Source organism: Leptonychotes weddellii, chromosome 4 (assembly GCF_054177405.1).
Source record: "Leptonychotes weddellii isolate Sample4059 chromosome 4, ASM5417740v2, whole genome shotgun sequence".
NCBI lineage: Eukaryota > Metazoa > Chordata > Mammalia > Carnivora > Phocidae > Leptonychotes > Leptonychotes weddellii.
In genome coordinates this window covers 25,403,657-25,423,154 of record NC_138372.1, presented here as the reverse complement: position 1 = coordinate 25,423,154, position 19,498 = coordinate 25,403,657, and the positions used below count along the sequence as shown (strand labels likewise).

The following is a 19,498-nucleotide window of genomic DNA, read 5'->3' as shown; positions in this document are numbered from 1 at the left end:
CTGTGCGGGCCCAGCAGCAACGCGGGGGGGGTCTCAAGCCTCTGGGGCTCCTGCTCTTCGCCTTCTCTCAAGGAGCATGCGTTCCTCCCCAGGCCCCCAGCCGTGTTTCTGTCACCACCACATCAGAAATGCTCCATGCTCCTAGGCTGCCAAGGCTCTGCACCAAGAGGCATTTTAAGCAACCAAAGCAAGGCAGTGATTGCAGCGAGGGGAGATGGTTTGAGCTTCCCTGGAACATTCCCGCAAGCTCTCAGGGGTACTGGGGCATGACAGCTGGCTCCGGATCCCAGGGACCAAGTTTCAACATTTGATACAAATTATGAATGAAATCATGACCCTTTGATCCTGAGGGTGGGGGCCAGTGCCAGGCCCACTGCTGAAGGCAGGACTCGGGGGGCTGTCCTGGGTGGAAAGCACCTGCCCACAGCTGCTGTGCTCAGCGCTAAGAATCTGTCTGGGGCTCTAGGGATGGGGGCAGCAAACCTGAAACAATCCAAGCCCTGGAAAGTCCTGTGGTTTGCCCCGGCCCGGCAGGACACCGTCTCAGCTGAAAGCAGGCCTGCCCGTCAGTCCTCAGACCTGAGGCTGGCTGCAGAACTGGGTATGCTTCTCTCTCCACCGAGGCTGGAAGGATAATTGGAGAATATCCCTAAAGTTAGAGGGGAGGGGTCTTCTCCCTTTCAATTTTCCTTTCTTCAGAATGAATAGTGTGCAAAACTTCAAGTGAAGGCCTTTGACTGGGGCCCAAGATACAGAATGAGGCCCATAGCCTTCAGTCCACCCAGGGCACCGACATGATGCACCCTCCTCACCCAAGGGTTGGCAGTCTGGTGGGAGAGGGTGCCCTTTGCATCCTCCTACTGGGGTCCTGTTCCTGGGCCAGCAGGACCTGGGACCTATTTGGGGAGCAACCTATGAAGCCTCTGAGAGCAGGGACATCTGGCTTGTCCTGCCACTGCCTGGGCCACTCTGAATGATCTCCAACAGGAAAAAGCACCAAACCATGCCCGCTCTGCCCTTCCTGGCCAAACAGCACAGCCGGTTGGAAGAATGGGAGGAATCTGCCCGACAACCCCGCAGCCTTGCTACTGGCTCCTAGCAGAGCGGATGAAGAGGTACAAGGCTTGAGAAGGTCAAGGGGGTGTGCGGGGTGGGGTGGGGGTGGGGCGGAAATTCCTTCAGGGCAGAGGAGAAACATGGGCACCAGTGGTGGGATTTACCAAAAGCTGTTTATTGCTGTGACTTCCGCTGGAAGCTGTTAACAAGCCCCATGACGGCCAAGGGCCAGGTGTACATCCAGATCAGCTAGATGCAAGTGCTGGTTTCCTCGACCCAGGGGCTCTGCCCAGTCAAAGACATGCTTTCTGGCAAATTGGCTACATCTCAACGAGAAGAAATGGTGCCACTGCCGATCATTTCTGCCCACACCCCCCACCCCCATCCCATGTCTTGAATAAGACAGGAAAATGCCACGGATACCCTTCCAAAGTAAAACCTGTCCTGATCCCTCCCGTCCGCCCAAGGAGCCGAGGGGCCCCAGGCTCTGCAGTGAGCCGGAAACCCGGCACCAGTCGTCCCCTCGCTGTCCAGTCACCTCCCCCGGGACCCCAGCCCAGCTGTGTGCTCTGCCCACACCGCAGGCTGACGGAGGCGGGGACCAGTACCCGAGGAACCACAGCGTCTCCGATCCAAGCTGTAGTGGGGCCGGCTGGACATGGCGGCGTCCCAGCTGCTGAGGCCCTCACAGACTCTTCTGGAAGAGACGGTGCAGGCTGTGGGCCAGGACGTCCGTCTCCTCATAGCCCTCGCAGCTCTGCTGCCAGCTCCCTGGCACCTGTCCCATCCCATAGTAGGCCCCGGCAATGGCCCCAGCCATGGTGGCAATGGTGTCTGTGTCCCCCCCGAGCGAGATGGAATAGATAAGAGTCCTCTGGAGGCTGTTGAAGGCAGAGGGGATCTCGGGGTCCGGCTCCATGCAGCGCAGGAAGCAGTAGATGGCGGTGGGCACAGATTCGAAGGCAGCGATGCCATTGCCTGTAGGGAAGGCAGCACATGGGGACCCCACGCTCCCCCACCCTCTGTGTCCCCAGGCTCCTTCCGGCCGCGTGCCCCAAGTCAGTGCTCTCAGTTTCAAGCTGGGCTGGGGTTCGGAGCACAGGCTCTAGGATTAGACTACCCAGGCTCAAATCCCGGCTCTCCGTCCTGCTAGCACGGGGCCGGGCAAGTTCCCTCGCGGCCGAGATTCCGGTTTCTGGGATTCGACTCCTCGGGCAGAGAGGGAACAAAGGCTGGTGTGGGGGTGAAATGAGCCACAGGCAGAGGGTCCTGTATGCTGCCCGAACACAGCACAGGTACTCTATAAACAAGCACCAGGGGTCAACATGAACGGTCAAAACTAGTGGCCACCTGCCATTCCTGGGGACACCGAGCTGTGAGGCCGGCAGCGTGGCAGCCCTGGTAACCCCAGCAAGGAGGCGCTGTGTTCCCGACCCTGCCAGGGACCGCAGCCGCGGGCGAGAAACGCGGCAGCAGGCGTGCCCCAGGCTCCCGTCCTTCCCGAAGCCCAGGACTCGCCCTGAGGATGCCGGGTGTGAGGGTCTACCCACCTAGCTCGGACACCACCTCCTCTCTGGTCACCGAGTCCTGCTCCAGAAGAACGCCAATCTTCTTCAGTCGGCTGGAGTAGGGACGCTCCTCCATGCCCAACCTGTGGGTCGGGGGCGAGATTTCAGGGAGGTCGGAGCCGGCAGGCAGGGGGAGGGATGTGGGAGGGGGAGGCGGGGAGGTGATCAGGCTGACACCCAGCACTGGTGTCCTGACAAGAAGTAGGAGAGGGCTAGGTGTGAGCCGCTCGTCTTACTCTCTGGTACCCTAAGAGCCTCGGAGTAGAGTCAAGGCAAAGGGGCTCCTCCCACCCCTCCTCAAAGTCTGCAATTAAAAAAGAAAGGTTTCAGCTTGTGGAGATGCCAGAGGACCCCACAACGCATGCACACCCACACACGCCCTTCCAGCCTGCCTCCTTGCCATACTCACTCCCTGGCATCTGAGACGGACTGGGCGTCACTCTCCAGCTCTTCCATGTGGCCCAGGAGTTGTTCGAGGAAATGTTCACTCGACGACTCCCCCTGCAAAGCCAGGTGCACGGCCAGGGCCTGCAGGATGGCGCCGTTGTAACCCAGGGAGGAGGCGTGTGTCAGCTGGGCTGAGAGCCGGGCAAACTAGGGCAGAGGCAGTGGGAGCAAAGACGTGCTGTCACAGAACCCGGGCTGCAGAGACGAGGGAGGAAGGGAAACGCCCAGCAGCCAGCCCGCCTGGACTACCTTCTGCACATCCTGGACATCGCTATAGGCCAGGGAGATGCCGGCCACCCGCATGGCACCCCCGTTGCCATAGGAGCCTTTCCCGTTAAACTGGGCCCGGGCGGGCTCAAAGACATCGCGGCACTTGGGGCTCAGGAGCTTCTTGAAGACAGTGATCACTCCAGCGCCGTAACCCCGGTCAGGCTCTTTCTTGTACTCCTGAGCGAATCTAGGGGAGAGAAGGGAGACAGGATGCGGGCTGAACAGATGTGTGCTGGGGCCCGAAGAGGAGAGCTCTGGCTGGTCCGGGAAAAGCAGCAGCCTCAGGGCCCTAGGGATCCCGTAGCAGCAGTGCTGCCCCTTCTGCCCTGCCGAGGGGGGCGCCCAGCACGCACCCACCCACATCATCGCTCTGGTCAAGAAGTACGGTTACTCTGCCCACCCGCTTCGCCTCCCCCCAGGACCGCCCCCCTCACCTGTGAGCCATGTCCACCTCGTCGAAGGCCTCCTTGGCCAGCAGGGACTGCACCAGGGCCCTGGCCATGGCCGTGTCATCTGTGTAGTACAACACTTCTGCAGGGACAGGGTGGGGGGGAGGGGGAGATCGCGCTGCAGGGCTCGAAGGTGGAAGCTCCGGCCACCCCCCTTTTTTAAGGAAGCTCTATACCCAGTGTGGGGCTTGAACTCAGGACCCTGAGAACAAGGTACATGCTCTACTGACCGAGCCTCCCTCTCTCCCACCCAATTTCCTGGGTTCCGGGCCTGGGGATTTTCAGTAATTCTTTATTCCGAATCAGTTATAATGACCTGCTGATTTCTGAAGGAAAATCTTCTGCCCCCCTCTGACTGCCATGACCGTAGCTCTCCTGCACCACCCTCCAACCCAGCTTGTATGTGCAGCCAGAAAATTCTTCCTAAAAGTGACTATCCCTTTCCTCATCTCACTCTCTTGCTCTAAATCGCTGTCTGTTGCTTTCAGGATTAGGCCAAATTCACTGCCTTGGCCTTCAAAGCCCTTCCGTTACATCCCACCGCTCCCCTCCACATCCCCAGAACCAACCTTGGAGCCTGGGTCAACAGCCCCTCCACCTGCCCCACTCTTTTTTTTTTAAGATTTTATTCATTTATTTGACAGAGAGAGAGAGATAATGAGAGAGGGAACACAAGCAGGGGGAGTGAGAGAGGGAGAAGCAGGCCTCCCGCTGAGCAGGGAGCCCGACGCGGGGCTCGATCCCACGACCCGGGGATCATGACCCGTACCAAAGGCAGATGCTTAACAACTGAGCCACCCAGGCGTCCCAAGCCCCTCTCCTTCTGGGTGCCCAGGACTACCGCTCTGGCACTTCGGACAAGCAATGCCGGTTATATGAAGATGTCCCACGTAGGCTGTGAGCCAGCAACGGACCAGTAGCACTTGGTTTTACTGAAGGAAGAGATAGCTACAGAGAAGGAAGCACACTCCCTAGCGATCCCCCACCCCACTCCCACTCCTCTGTGTACCACAAGCCCCCTGCCCCACTTTCTCCCCTTCACTCTTAGGGGGCTCCTAAGAATAGGGCTCTAAGTGGAGCTCCTAAGAGGGGCTCCTCTGGCTTTACTAGGAAGAGGGGTGGACAGGCCTCTTACCCACAGCCACACTCTCCTGTCACCTCTTGACCAAGTCAGTCCCTCTTCCAGTCCACCCAGCCCAGCTCCCCAGCGGATTTGTTCTTCCTCCCTCTCCTCTCCTGTCCCCTCAACCTCTCCCTGTGTGGTGTAGTAGCACCCGTGCTCCCTTCGTTTGGTCCCTGAATCCTGCTTTCCCCCAGGGAGCCACTTCTCTATCATTCTCAGCCCATGTTATTGGGGCATAAGGTTCACACCACCACTACCCTCCTCAAATAGCACACCCTACTCCTTTGTTTAGGGATGGACAGATGGCCAAGCCAGGCCAAGGAGATGCAGTCTGGGATTTCTGCTGGGGCCGCTGCAGACAGACTCTTCCTCTGCTGGAGCTGCTGAGACCACATCATGGGGAGGGTCTGCCAGAGAGAGTGAAGTCAACCTGTCAGAACACGGATCTGAATAAGGAGGGGATGGGGTGCCTGGGTGGCTCAGTCATTGGGCGTCTGCCTTCGGCTTGGGTCATGATCCCGGGGTCCTGGGATCGAGCACCGCATCGGGCTCCCTGCTCGGCGGGAAGCCTGCTTCTCCCTCTCCCACTCCCACTGCTTGTGTTCCTGCTCTCATTGTCTTTCTCTGTCAAATAAATAAATAAAATATTAAAAAAAAAATCTTTAAAAGGAGGGGAGCTGGGTCTTAATGATGTGGTTTGAACCCCTGGATTCATCTCCACCTGAAGCCAGACCCACCTCTGGACTTCTCAGTTATGTCAGCCAATGCACTCTCTTTTTGCTTAGGTCATTATGAGCTGAGTTTTCTGCTACTTGCATCCAAAAGGTTCTAAAACACCTAAAATGTTTTTCTTTCATCTTAACATCAAAACAAAGATAAAATTAAAAACCATTCCTCCATCTTGTCTTTGCCTCAACCACGGCTCCTGTCTCTCCTTCCTATCATACCAAACCATACTCTTATTTCCTTTCTCCACTTCCTCCTAAACCCACTGAAATCTTACTTCCAGGCTTCAACATTCTACTGAAAACGGTTTTTGAAATCCAAACTTCCCTCTCCTTAACCAACTGAGCCACCCAGGCGCCCCAAACTTCCCTCTCCTTAACCTCTCTGTAGCATGACACCAGTGACCATCTTGAAATTCTCCTGGGTTTTGCTGATGCCCTGCCCCCCCGCTTCAACTCCCATCAAACCGTTTCCAACTCTAGCTCCTCCGGGGTTCTGAGGATGGCCCCTTTTTCTTACTATCCTACACGCTCTCCAAGAATCATCCGCCGCTTGACCTCAGAGATCTGGGTGAGGACCTGGCTGCGCAAGGGGAGGAGACAGGCTTTGTATATAAAAGACAGCACGGCAAAGGCCTGGGCTACAGGAAGCTGCTGTGAGAGCAGCTGAGCGCAGAAAACAAGGCCAAGGGTGGCGGAAGGTGAACCTGGGGACTCAGGCGAGGGCCGGCCAGGTAGGACACGTTTAGGAATTTGGTTCTATTCTGAGGGTAACGGAAAGTCACTGCAGAGCTTCCGGCGGGGGAGACCCGTCACGTCCGTTTGGAGTAGCGCACTCCCTGCTGTGTGGAGAATGGGCTGGCGGTGCACACGGGGGACCAGGCGCAATGCCGGGGAATGACGCCCGGGTCGCCGGCTTGCACGGCTGAAAGGACGGGCTTGCCAGGCCCCCAGCCGGGAACGTTCCAGGCGAGACGAGCGAAGCTGGGGCTTGGACTCTGACGCGCTGGGTCCGAGCTGCCCGCGGCTCCTCCAGACCCGGCCCCTGCAGCACCGGGCAGCTTCACCTCCGACGCTTGTCTCTCCCGCCCGAGCCCCCGGGGACCCCTGGCCAACGCGTCCCCACGTGCACCCGGCCCCGCCCACCTGTCCGCGCGCTCCCCGGCGAGCCCGGGTCCGGCTCCAGGCTCTGGACGTGACGCAGGACTGACGTCAGGGTGACGGTGTCGTGCGCCTCGTAAAAGGAACCCACGCAGTCCCCGAGCAGCGCGCCGGCCAGGCAGCCTCGGAAGCGGGAGAGGGAGCGGGCCGCCCCAGCCCCCGCGCAGCCCGCCGCCGTCATCCCCGCCGCCACCGCCATCCGCGCGGAGCCGTCGCCACTTCCGGTACGGCCGGCGCGCGCCGCACGACAGCGCCCCCCCGCCTCCGCCGGCCCCACAGCGCCGCCCAGCGGCCCGGAGCCTCGGTGCCTCTCTGCGCCCACAGCGCCGCCCAGCGGCCCGGAGCCGCAGCTCCCGCGTCCTGCAGCACTGGCGTGGGCCAGGCCTCTGCTTTTAGCCCCATTCTCCCCACCTGTAAGCGGCTCACAGACGGGCGGGATGGCCACTGAAGGGTCCCCGAGGTGAGAGGAGGGCCCGAGCCAGACCATCGGACCCTGGTAGCCCTGCCCTTCAGGTCACTGTCTCCGTTCCCCCCCACCCCCCACTCCCTGTGGCCTGCATTTAGCAAGCCTTGCTCTGGGCCCCAGCAACCTCCGCCCTCCCGCCCTCCCATGGCTGCCCCAGCCCTTGGCTCCCTCAGGCTTGGGCCCCCACCCCCAAGCCCTCCCACTGTGATCCTAGCCGCGTCTGCTTCCCCCGGGCCTCCCCTAGGCATCAAGAGGGCAGGCAAGGGTCCAGCTGGGCAGAGCTGGTGAGAGGTCACGCTGCTAGAGCCGGGCAGATGCTGGCCTAGCCCAGAGAGGGGTTCCCTGAGGAGGGAGGAGGGAAGGAATCAGATTTAGAACATGGAGCTTGAGGGATGATGTTCCCCAACTTTGCTCCTCCATACACAGGAAACCAAGAGCCCTGTCACTCCCTGCTGGCTATATGCAGGGAGAGCAGAAAGCCGTTTGGACTGAGAACCACGTTTATTAGATTCATTCTCTCCACCCCCCACCCTCTTCCATCTCCCATCTGACCTTTCCCTCATCCCTCAGCCCCCCAAGACTAGACCAGCTGCAGCTGGCAGCTTTTGAGTGGACTCAGGGTGCGGTTTGTGGTGCGGGTGAAGGTGTCCACCTGGGGCACAAACTTCTCCGCAGGCACAGTCAGCTTCCTGCGCGTGTCCATGCACTTGGCGTCCAACAGCATGGAGTTGGCCTTGCAGTCAATGTCAGCCTGCAGCCGGGCCAGGTGCTTGTGGAGAGCATCCAGAGCATCCCTGGGGAGGAGGCATGAACAACCCGTCACCCCTGCCCGACGCCGGGAGGTCAGGGCTGAGCTCACTGGCCTTCAGTTAGGAAGACATCAGAGAAGCCAGCAGGCAGCAAAAGGCCCCATGGGTGGCAGGTGTCTCCCGTCGCCTCCTGCCCACTCCCCAAACGTACTGTGCCTGGGCCAGCTTCTGCTTCAGGGCAGCGATGGTTGCCTCTAATTGGTGAACCTCATCAGTGAGGCCATACTGTGCCTAGAGGCAGAAGGGTGGGTTGGGAGGCCCAGGTCAGCCTATGGGCTTGGATCCTGCCCTCCATCAGCACCCCTGCTCCGCCAGGAACAAGTGCTGGGGCGTGATCCTGAGGAAGCCTGAGTGGGGGGCCCATGCCCCACAGGGGTACCCTCGCACCTGGTCCCGGCAGAGTTCCACATTGGGCCGGTAAGTTCTGGATTCTAGCCGGGTATGGCACAGCTTCAGGTTCTGTAACTTTCTGCGCAGATCCTCCTCCAGGTGCCGGATGCCCTCCTGCAGCTCAGCGATCTCCTCCAAGGTCTGCAGGGACAGAGTGACTGGTCTCCACCAGCCGAACCCGCTGTGGGGCACCCAGTCTGGGGCTTCCTGGGGGCTCTCATCCCACAGGAGGAGCCCCGGGCCCCAGGGACTACGCAGAGAAGGCTCACATTCTTCTCCTGCCACCTGAGCTCACTGTACACTTTCTCCATCTCCCGCAGCCGCTTCCTGAAGGCAAAGTCTGTGGCCACCCTCTGGGCTTCGAGCTCATTGTTGGTCTGAAGGACAGGGGAGGCAGGGCAAGGGGAGGCATAAGCTCGTGGCCATCTGAGGAAATCGCGCAAGTTGAGGGGGGGTGATGCCACATGGCCAACAGGGAACCCTCGGGCCACCAGCCGGCCGTGGAAGAGCAGGGTGTGGGAGGGGTCAGTCACCTCGGCAATAGTTAGGGCCATGGCCTCCCTCAGCTCTACGGCGGCTTTCATCTCGGTCTCTGCCAGGTTCTTGTTGAACTGGCTGAAGTCGTCCCACTGCTGGAGGGTGGAGGAGCTGCGAGGGGCAGGAAACACCGGGCTCAGAAGAGTGTGGGCTGTGAGGTGGGGAGGAGAAACGGAGTGAAACACTTCTTACCCGCTGGGGACACGCATGGGATTAGCCTTCAGAGAGATGTTTGGGGACTTGAGGTTGAGAGAGAGGCAGCCTCTGTCGATGTCCAGTGTCTCCATTTTGTCCCGATGGTCAGAGCTGAGCTGCTGTCGGACCTCCTGCAGGAGGCTGGGGAGGGAACAGACTCGATCAGGATCGTGGTCCGGAAGGGACGCTGAGGGCTGGGCCAGCTGGGGTGACCGTGGAGCTGCTGCAGCAGCAGAGACAAAGACCGGCAGAGCTGGAGGAGCGCCCTGAAGACAAAATGGGGGCCCCCGCCGGCTTGCACGTGTCCGCGGGGGCACCTGGATGTAGCTACACTCACTGAGGCTCACACATACACACTCGCGAGAAGGTACTCTGGGGTGGTGGCAAATGGGCTTCATGTCTCGTGCTTCCAATCAACTGATAACGGCTGCCTAAAGCAGGGTGGTGGGAAGTGTTCTGAGACCGTGTCCAGGCGGTGGGCAAAGAGCTACAGTCAGTTAGTGGTTTCTGCGGTGGGCACCGCAGGGTCAGAAGGCAGCCTGAGAGCCAGCTGCTCAGTACCCACAACACGTTTCACATGTAAGACATGCAGCCTTGGGGCCCCTGGGTGGCTCCATCGGCTAAGAATCCGACTCTCGATTTCGACTCAGGTCGTGATCTCAGGGTCGTGGGATCGAGCCCCGTGTCAGGCTTTGTGCTCAGGACGGAGTCTGCTTTTCCCTCTCCCTCTGCTCCTCCCCCTGCTCTCTCTCTTTCTCTCTCAAATAAATAGATTTAAAAATCTTAAAAAAAAAAATAGGGGCGCCTAGGTGGCTCAGTCGGTTAAGCGTCTGCCTTCGGCTCAGGTCATGATCCCAGGGTTCTGGGATCGAGCCCTACATCGGGCTCTCTGCTCCGCGGGGAGTCTGCTCCTCCCTCTCCCTCTGTGCTCTCTCTCTTTCAAATAAATAAATAAAATCTTAAAAAAAAAAAAAAAAGACATGCAGGCCTCAAGTGCAGGTGAACATGGGAATGCTAGATGCTCCCTTACCAAAGCTTCTCAAAGGCCTGGCTAATCTTTTGTTGCAAGGCCTTCTTGGTGGCATCAATGACCTCCACCTCTTTGTGCAGCTCTTCCTCCACAGGATCCTTCACCACATCAATGTCGCGCCGACTGTCCCTCAAGGTCAGGCACTCGATTGCTACATCCAGAGGCAGGTTCTTGGCCTGCAGGTTTTGCTCTGCCGACTCCTTCATCTAGAAAAGAGAGGGCATGGGACACTAGTGGGGCCTTCGCTGGGAAGCAGCTCTCATCCCCACTTTAGTGGAAGGGCAGTGAGTGACTCAGGTGGACATGCCACCCAATACCCCCATCAAGGGTGCGCTGACCCTGAAGTGGGGAGGTTGGGGAGGTCCTGGCTGCAGGGTCTCCTGGCACCCTGTCCTGGCTCCCTGCCTGGATTAGGGCGTCAATCTCAGCATCTAAATCTGTCAGACACTTGTCCAGCATCTCCTTCCAACGGTTCACAGTATCGATCCTCTCTGCCAGTCGAGTCCTATTGTCATGTTCATCCCAAATGGTCTGGAAGAGACAAAGCCAGATAAAGAGGGTGTGGGGTTGGGGCTCTTCCTCTGCCCACCCAACGAGGCTCTGGCCTCCAACCTGGTTGTTGGTCTCATTGCGGAGGACCTGGGCTTCCTGGCGGATCTGGTGGGAAGCATCTCGCTGCCGCTTGGCGTTGGTGGACAGCAGGTAGCTGTTGGTGTTCCAGTCTGGCAACCGGAAGCGTTGACTGGGCTTGACGCTCAGTGTGGCCATGGCGCAGGGGTTGAAGGGTCAGAACACCCTAGGCCTGTTCCAATCACCCACCTCCGCTGGAGAGGGAAAACAAGGCAGGAGACCACTCAGGAAATGCTGTCCTAGATCAAAAGCCCTCTCCAAAGAACATGCTCCTGTCCATTTTGCTCCAAGTCCCTTCCTGCAGGAAGCCGGCTTGGGAACAGCCCTGGCTTTACTCAGCTTTGTGGGAGGCATCCACTAAGTCTCCTCCCACCCATCCATCCACAGACACAAATTCCTGGACCCTGCAGGTTCCAGAACAGGTGAAAGGGAACCATGGAGTCCATTGGTGTGTGTGTGTGTGTGTGTGTGTGTGTGTGTTGCCAAGCCCTTGGTGGGGCTGGTCGAGGGGGGGCGGTTAGCAGGAAAAATAGCCCTTAATCCAGTTTCCACCCCTGCTTCCAGGCAACCAAGTCTTGTGGAACCTTCTTTTCTTTGTTCGCCCCAGCTTTGGGCCAGGACCCTGGGGATCTAAGAGAAGGAGCCCTGTTCTCCATCCAGGAAGAGAACGAGCTAGCTCTGAAGGGACAGGGGTTGGCACCAGGGAGTTGGGGGGGGGGCGGCTGGCTCCCTGCCCATTTGGTCGTCCCACCCCCCTCCCCGACCTCTGTGGGAGGAAGGAGGGCGGGTGTGTGAGGGTCCCCCACTGGGAGGAGCTGGGGTCCGTCTAGGGCCAAGCCCAGCCCTCCTCTCCCCTCCGCAGGAAAATCGTCTTTGGTTTGAATACCCCCGCGCAGGCGCCGAGAAAGGAGGAGGAAGGGGAGACGGAGGGAGCTCGGCCTGGGTGAGAGCCCCCCCACCGCCCCGCTCTTCTCTGCCTCTCACCTCCAGCCCCGCTCGCACTTCCGCCCTGCGTCCCCAGCTCCTCTGTTCGGCGCCCCCGGTTGCTAGGCACCGGCGCTCCGCCCGCGCGTTACCTCCGCTGGTGTTTGGCTTGGCAAGCGCGCGGCGGCGCGGCGGCGGGGCCCGGAGGCCCTAGGGGTAGGAAGGCGGCGGGGGCCGCAGGGCTGGGGCGCCCGGAGGGGGCCAGAGGAGGAGGGCATCGGGATGTCGCGTTCGCTCCATGTACACGTTAAACGTTTGTATTTTGTTATAAGTTATGCATCGACAAGGTAAAAAAAAAAAAAGTGCACAGTACATAGAAAAAGTAATCTCCCGCTCAGGCTCACTCCTCAGCAGATATCCTTCCAGAAATGTATATGTATTTAACATTATTGAACACATTCCTTTGGTCCTGTCTTGCCCAACATTTGCATCCATCTGCTTGATGGCACAGAAGGAATGATGCTTGTTTTTGGAGAGGCCGCATCCCTGGGCGAGGTAACTGGGGTATTAGAAGCAAAGCTCGGGGCGCCTGGGTGGCTCAGTTGGTTAAGCGACTGCTTTCGGCTCAGGTCATGATCCTGGAGTCCTGGGATCGAGTCCCGCATCGGGCTCCCTGCTCAGCAGGGAGTCTGCTTCTCCCTCTCCCGCTCCCCCCTCTTGTGCTCTCTCTCTCTAAAAAAAAAAAAAAAAAAAAAAAATTAGAAGCAAAGCTCAAAATCCAGCCTTTTTTTTTTTTTTATTCCACTATGGTTAACATACAGAGTTCTATTAGTTTCAGGTGTATAATATAGTGATTCAACAATTATATACATTACAAAATCCAACCATTTTTTAAAAAGATTTTTTTTATTTTAGAGAAAGAGAGCAGTGCGATTGGGGAGGGGAAGAGGGAGAGGGAGAGAAGCAGTCTAAGCGCTGAGCCGGAGCCGGATGCCCGATGGATCTCATAACCTGAAATCGTGACCTGAGCTGAAATCAGGCTTAACCGACTGAGCCACCCAGGCGCCCCCAACCATTTTTTTTTTAAGAGGAGGAAAAATAATTCAACCATGCCAGTACTATCCTAGGCCTTCGGAGATGTTAACATTTAATGTTCATAACTAATAGGAGAGGTAGGCACTATCTCGGTTTTCGCAGCCAAGGAAAGACTAGCTCTGCAGAAAGGCGGGGATGGAAACTGAGGTCCCACTTTCTCTCTGTTAGGACTCCACACTGCCTCTAGTGGTGGCTCTGGAAACCGAGAGGAAAGCTCTCCCCCGCCAGGCTGGCCGGGTCCTCTTCTGAGGACTGTGTTGATGGTAGGAGGTGGGTGCTATTACTGTGTAGGTCTTACCTGCGAGAGAAGTGAGGAACGTGCCCAGGGTCACATGACTAAGTGGTAGAGCCTGGACTCAAACCCACGCAGTCTGTCCCAGAGGCCAAGTGCAGGGTTGATAGAGGATGGAAAGAGAGAAGTTCCAGAAGAGTCCTCAGTTTTAACATCCCAGTGATTGGTGGGATGGTGTGATCCTCCACAGAGGAAGGACAACCAAGGGGCTTGGTAGGCAAGGGGAAGATGACGTTGGATTTTAAGAAGTTTGAGGTGCTTGTGGTGGATCCAGGTGCTGCCCAGCAGGCAGTTAGAAATCTGAGTCTGAAGCACTCCAGAAAGACTGAGGCTAGAACATTTCCCAAACTTCCTGACCACTGATGTTTTTTTTTTCCCCCTCAGAATATTTTCTAGGGGCTCCGCGGTGGCTCAGGTGGTTAAATATCTGCCTTCAGCTCAGGTCATGTCTCCAGTTCCAGAGATGGGAGTCCCACATTAGACACCCAGCTCAGCAGGAGTCTGCTTCTCCCTCTCCCTCTGCCTCTCCCCCCTGCTTGTGCTCTCTCTGTCTCTCTATGTCAAATTAATAAATAAAATCCTTTTTTTTTTTAAAGATTTTATTTATTTATTTGAGACAGAGAGAATGAGAGAGAGAGAGCACATGAGAGGGGGGAGGGTCAGAGGCAGAAGCAGGCTCCCTGCCGAGCAAGGAGCCCGATGCGGGACTCGATCCAGGGACTCCAGGATCATGACCTGAGCCGAAGGCAGTCGCTTAACCAACTGAGCCACCCAGGCGCCCAATAAAATCCTTTTTTTAAAAGAATATTTTCTAAACTCTAATACATGGCTCACAAAGCAGACCTGCGTGGGACTTTGTGATGTTGTTCTTTTACTAGGATTAAGGAAGACCAAAAAAAAGTTTTTGGACAAATGAATTGCTGGAAGAAATGAAGAAATTTTAGTTTATGTTTTGAAACATTTTATAACAGAGAAGTAAATAAATGTGGCAGAATGGTGGTGGTTTTGGCATATATCTGTGGCTATGGTGGTGGGCTTGGTGTTCATGACTCATGATGTTCCTACACATCCTGGCTGAGGGAAGAAGATATTAGCAGAAAAGGTCAGGCAGCTGATGGACTGGACCAGAAAAACAGAGTGATAAGAACGAGTGATGCCATGTTCTATCATTTTGTACTAGAAACACCAAGAAACTATTATTGTGATGTTTACCACTCTACAGAAGTTTAGATCATGTGTAATCGCAATAGTGCTAGGGCGCCTGGGCGGCTCAGTCAGTTAAGCGTCTGCCTTCGACTAGGGTCATGATCTCAGGGTCCTGGGATGGAGTCTCACGTTGGCCTCTCTGCTCAGCGGGGAGTCAGCTTCTCCCTCTCACTTTCCCTCTGTGATTTCCCTCCCTCTCTCTCTCAAATAAATAAAATCTTTAAAAAATATGCAAAGGTGCTGCTGAAGAATTTCAGATCTTGACAAATTCCTGGCAGCACTCCAGTGCATTCAACAAGGTATTTTTTGTAATGATGGATTATGATGAAAGCCCCGAGGCCTTTCAGATACACCAGTTGATGTCAGTTCCAAGTGTCCTCCACTTCTCTGCTAAGAGGAAATTTATGTCGGATGACGTTTACCATTTGGAGGGAGGGGGTATCACAGCTGAGCATGTGGCTGAATGGGTAGCTGAGAGAACTGAGAGAAGAGAGACCAACATCAGCCTCAGACAGCCTACAGATTATCATGACCCCTTCAAGCTGGGGATATTTTTGGCTTTTATTGGTGGACTTGTGTATTTATGGAAATGGAATAGGAAATTTATTTATTTATTTATTTTTTAAAAGATTTTATTTATTTATTTGAGAGAGAGAGAATGAGAGGGAGGAGGGTCAGAGGGAGAAGCAGACTCCCTGCCGAGCAGGGAGCCCGATGCGGGACTCGATCCCGGGACTCCAGGATCATGACCTGAGCCGAAGGCAGTCGCTTAACCAACTGAGCCACCCAGGCGCCCGGAAATTTATTTTTAACAAAAACTTGTGGGCAGCTTTAGCTCTGTGTTTTGTGATTATGATGACATCTGGTCAAATATGGACTTGTATAAAAAGAGCCCCATATGCTCAAAGGGATCCTCGAACAGGACACATACATCATATCCATGCAGTGGGTTACTCTCAGTATGTGGCAGAAATATACATCATTTCTCTGTTTATTGTGTGCATTATCCTGGGAATGGTGCTCATAGATAAAGCAGCCACATCTTGCTTGAACATTATAAAGAGGAAGATAATGAGCTCAACTGGCATGTGTCTAGTTGTATTCTTCCGTTGGCTGCTCTTTGTCTTCAGAGTTAAAGAACCTAAGTATCCACTCCACATTCTCATGGGTTTTAAAGGATCCTAGAGATATAGATAATGAAGCAAGACATTTTTTAAAATGTGAAAAAAAAAAAAACCATGAAAGAGAAGAATGTGAACTCATAACTTTTTTTTAAGTGATTGAGATTTAGCCACAGGAGACATGGAGTGCTTTGGCAACAACAAGCCATTTTCTTTCAAAATCTGTGAAGTATGATAATATATATCTTCTCTGTTCTCAATATTCTCCTCCCAGTGAGTGTCAGAGATTACCGAATTTAGTGAATTCCGATGATTCAGATCCCCAGAGAGGTACAACTTCTATCCAACCAGAACAATGTTTAAAAGGATTTTAATTGCTAGTTGGTCAGCTGACCTTACTCTAATATGAAAAATAATACCTTGATAAGGTACCCCCACGTCTAGCTACTGAAGATAACTATATTGCCTCTCCTGGAGGTGTATCTTGCACAGCCAATTCTGTGTGTTGTCTTCTGAAGCCAAAGTATCCTTCTGTAGAATGCACTTCCAATGCCCAGAGGCAAATACAGTATGTCTTAGTACTCTTGCCCAAGTCTTTCCTAATGAGGTGTGCTATTTTGCTGCTTGATCATTGTAGACTTTATAAACTAACTGATTACCAGACTATAATTTCTCCATGATTGTTAACTTCCTTTTCTCTGGAGACGCTTCACATAAATTATCTTTCCCTGTTTTTTCTTTCAAGTGGCTAATCTCTAACAAAATAGCAGTTCCCATTTTGGTGTTGACTTGAGGTTGTTTTCTATTTAATTTAAATCTAACAGGAAAATGGGTGTAAAGACAATTCACAGGATGAATGATAATTTCGTTCATCTTTTCCTATTTAGTAGCATGCGAAAATACCAGTTATTTCCAATATGCAGAAATACCAAACTGAACATCTTAAAAGCTGTTCTATTTCAGCCTGTCTTCCCTCTTAAGCGGAAAAACAAAGTACAAATTCAAAGACTTTTTTTTCCCACTATCTTCTTTCTTGTCTTACGTCGATAATCAAAGTTAAGTCCTAAACAGCTCACTAGCATGCCTGGCAGATGACAGCGAAGACTGAAGTTGAGGTTTGCTAGTGAATCAAATTCTGGCCTTCCCTCTGGAAACTGCTGTTTTAGACATGTGACAACTGTGCTTGTGAAAATGTTTTTCAAGCAACAACTTGGTGTCACATTAAGAGTTTCGCTTTAAATTGGGACTGGCTTTGGCTATGTATATAGTTAGGTAACTACCCTCCTCCAAAGTCTGGTGGAAGTTCTTGAGGTTTTATACAAGAGTTGTTTGCCAGCAGAGTTGGGTATCATTGTCCCAGAGTAAATTATTATTATTATTATTATTTTTAACGTAAGCTCTACGCCCAACATAGGGCTTGAATCAAGAGTTTAATGCTCTATAGACGAGCCAGCCAGGCGCCCCCTACCTTTTTTTTTTAAACACAGAGTGGGTGGAAATACTTGACCTCTCTCACTTCAGGTATTTTTTTCCTTTGCTTGTACATTACTCCAAAGGGAACTCCTTGATTCTAGGCTTTTTCCCCAGTTTATTTTCAGCTGGTCTTGCACCTGTCTTGAGATCTCCAGGGCGCAGTCTTAGGTGAGGGTCATTTGTTTCACACAGTATGGTAGTCAAAAAAGGCTGGGGCTCCCATTACCCTTGCCCTGGAGGTTGAAACAAATTTTATTTCCCCACTTGGTCTTCTCTTCTTATCTCCAGAGCCCACTCTTCTTACATAAGAAAGAAAAATCTCAGTTAAAATGAATGGAAAGTGGCTTGCCATACTCAAAGTAAAATGTTATACTTTTATGAAGATTTTCAAATTAATATCTAAAGGGCCTTAACGTAGACACTAGTCATACTTTTGTATTAAAGGTTTAGATAGCACCTCTTACCAGATTTTAAGAAACACTATTCAAAGGGATACCACTCTTTTATAATCTAAACTTTTATAATCTAAAATCTATGAAAGCACAAAAATTAATTAGAAAAATTAAACTCACAAAATATATAAAGATGGTGGGCGCCTGGGTGGCTCAGTCGTTGAGCGTCTGCCTTCGGCTCAGGTCATGATCCCAGGGTCCTGGGATCGAGTCCCACATCGGGCTCCCTGCACTGCGGGAAGCCTGCTTCTCCCTCTCCCACTTCCCCTGCTTGTGTTCCTGCTGTGGCTATGTCTCTCTCTGTCAAATAAATAAATAAAATCTTTAAAAAAAAAATATATATATATATATAAAGATGGTTAAGCAACCTTAATGTTACATTTGCATAAAATACAAAGCACATTTTGAATTATGTCTGAATGACAGTGGTTACTGAAATCCTGTCTGGGGCAGCATCAAAACTATTCCTATGGTCCTACCTGGGGTACCAAAAAAACTCCCCCCAAAACAAAAACTACTCCTATGTCCTGTTTTTGGTATTGGTTTTTGCAAGATAATGTGAAAATTCCATTTAGCAAGATTAAAGACAGAGTAATACTGTACATTTAGCAGTTTCAAGTACTTTCAGGTTATTTCTAAGTCACATAGCAAAAAAGTCTGTTAACGGTTTCGTTTCAGCGGAGAATCAGAAGTCATATTAGGCTTCATAATCCTAAATCTCTAATGTGTCTGTTTTGTTTGTAATTATAAACACATTTTGAATCCAAACATTATTCTTACCAGAAAATATTTTAGTAGAGACAAATATGAGAGAAGTGCTGCTCTCTATAAAGGCATTGCAAAGATTTTATAAACTGCAGAAATTGTACAAGTAACGAAAATGATGGAAGATAGGAAAACAATCATCTTCCTCCTACAGATAAGACTAAAGATTTTCGGTCCCCTTTATGATAAAAACATCTTAGCAAATATTGTAAAAATGATCACATTCTTTCCTGGCATTGACAGATGAACCTAATTAATTTTCTAAAAACATCTGCAAGGTATGAAAGTCTCAGCAGCCGAGAAGAATCTGTCAAATGATCGGACAACTGAAACACGGAAACCACGAGAACTTAAAGCTCAAGAGACGGATGGCCACCCCGTCTTTGGACTGCCACCTCATTTCTGCACGCTTAAGTGTAGTGCTCTGAGCACCCTTTTCTATGAAGAAAGCTTCAGGCAGCTGAGCTCCAATATAATTGATTTGTTCTGTCCAGTTCATGTTTTCCTAATCAATCAGAGCAGTAGGCTGAGGTGTGCCTCAATAACCATGCTGCTTTTCTACACTTACCTATGTTACATGACAGCCTCTGTGATTTTTCAGAGCATGGCCTCAGAGTCATTGTTATACTATTTCCCCCATTTAACTGTATGCATTTGGGTATAATTATTTTTTGGAATTTTTCTATACCAGTGTAGTTAGTCGGCAAAGACTGACATTAGGGTGATTTTCTTCAATTGTCAAACTTATCAACTGACACATATAGTTAAAAAACCACCATCACCCATCAGCATGTGTTAGTAAGCTAATTCTTGTTAGCGTTGGTAACAAGATCACAATCTGTCCTGTTAGGTTTAGAGTCTGGGGACATAGAGCTGGGAGAAGACTGTGTGGGGAATACATGTTAGCAGGAAGGGATGTTCTGAAAGACATAAATAGGCTTAGTGGAAATTATGAAGGGACAAGTTTTTTTCTTCTTTTTTCTTTAAAGCTCTGCGCCCAATGTAGGGCTTGAACTCATGACCCAGAGATCAAGAGTCGCATGCTCTATCCACTGAGTAAGCTGGACTTCTTCCAAGTAGTGAGCTACCCCCAGGGAAGGAGCACATCCTCAAAGGGATTATCTCATTTAATGTCCCAACAGCCTTACTATTATCTTCTTTTAATGGAGGAAACTGAGGCTTAGAAGCATCAAGGAACTTGTCCAGAGTATCATGCAAACAGGGTTTGAAGCCAGGACTTCATGACTCTTCAGTCGCGATCCTTTCCACTGCACACACTGACTCCTGTACCTAAGGCAGAAAGCTGTAATGAAG

At 52.7% G+C, this 19,498-nt stretch overlaps 3 protein-coding genes across 6 annotated transcripts in view; all 3 read right to left on the bottom strand.

Annotated features, from left to right (window-relative positions):
- Positions 1-1,210: 1,210 nt before the first annotated feature.
- Positions 1,211-7,301, bottom strand: ADPRS (ADP-ribosylserine hydrolase). The gene is made up of 6 exons (XM_006748489.3): positions 6,785-7,301; positions 3,776-3,872; positions 3,321-3,528; positions 3,034-3,218; positions 2,607-2,707; positions 1,211-2,034 (listed from the first exon to the last, which is right to left on the bottom strand). The coding sequence occupies exons 1-6, from the start codon at positions 7,284-7,286 to the stop codon at positions 1,742-1,744; spliced, it is 1,386 nt and encodes a 461-aa protein (XP_006748552.3). The 5' UTR covers positions 7,287-7,301; the 3' UTR covers positions 1,211-1,741.
- A 217-nt stretch (positions 7,302-7,518) lies between these two features.
- On the bottom strand, positions 7,519-11,900 carry TEKT2 (tektin 2). Of its 2 annotated transcripts, none has more exons than XM_031019512.2 (10): positions 11,743-11,833; positions 10,839-11,050; positions 10,632-10,757; positions 10,227-10,432; positions 9,194-9,337; positions 8,998-9,112; positions 8,734-8,841; positions 8,462-8,605; positions 8,226-8,305; positions 7,519-8,059 (listed from the first exon to the last, which is right to left on the bottom strand). In XM_031019512.2, the coding sequence occupies exons 2-10, from the start codon at positions 10,992-10,994 to the stop codon at positions 7,846-7,848; spliced, it is 1,293 nt and encodes a 430-aa protein (XP_030875372.1). In that variant the 5' UTR covers positions 10,995-11,050; positions 11,743-11,833; the 3' UTR covers positions 7,519-7,845. The 2 variants fall into 2 exon arrangements, with proteins under 2 accessions (XP_030875372.1, XP_030875371.1); XM_031019511.2 differs by lacking the exon at positions 11,743-11,833 and adding an exon at positions 11,841-11,900 and having other exon boundaries at positions 7,520-8,059.
- A 6,301-nt stretch (positions 11,901-18,201) lies between these two features.
- The window catches only part of LOC102727878 (argonaute RISC catalytic component 3), a 133,014-nt gene continuing 131,717 nt past the window's right edge, over positions 18,202-19,498 (bottom strand). Inside the window, exon 19 of one of the 3 annotated variants that reach the window (XM_081818090.1) lies at positions 18,202-19,474. In XM_081818090.1, coding sequence (XP_081674216.1) covers positions 19,345-19,474 — 130 coding nt within the window. In that variant the 3' untranslated portion in view covers positions 18,202-19,344. The remainder of the gene's footprint in view (positions 19,475-19,498) is intronic. The other 2 variants (XM_081818089.1, XM_081818088.1) reach the window with 2 other exon arrangements.

Excerpts from the sequence above, each read along its gene's own strand:
- TEKT2 (XM_031019511.2), bottom strand. The coding sequence starts at position 10,994 with ATGGCCACACTGAGCGTCAAGCCCAGTCAACGCTTCCGGTTGCCAGAC. Across the intron at positions 10,758-10,838 it reads GCAATGAGACCAACAACCAG|ACCATTTGGGATGAACATGA; the intron begins GTTGGAGGCCAG and ends TGTCTCTTCCAG. Across the intron at positions 8,060-8,225 it reads CAGAAGCTGGCCCAGGCACA|GGATGCTCTGGATGCTCTCC; the intron begins GTACGTTTGGGG and ends CCTCCTCCCCAG.
- ADPRS (XM_006748489.3), bottom strand. The coding sequence starts at position 7,286 with ATGGTCTGGCTCGGGCCCTCCTCTCACCTCGGGGACCCTTCAGTGGCC. Across the intron at positions 3,219-3,320 it reads ATGTCCAGGATGTGCAGAAG|TTTGCCCGGCTCTCAGCCCA; the intron begins GTAGTCCAGGCG and ends CCTCTGCCCTAG. Across the intron at positions 2,708-3,033 it reads TCCGTCTCAGATGCCAGGGA|GTTGGGCATGGAGGAGCGTC; the intron begins GTGAGTATGGCA and ends CCCGACCCACAG.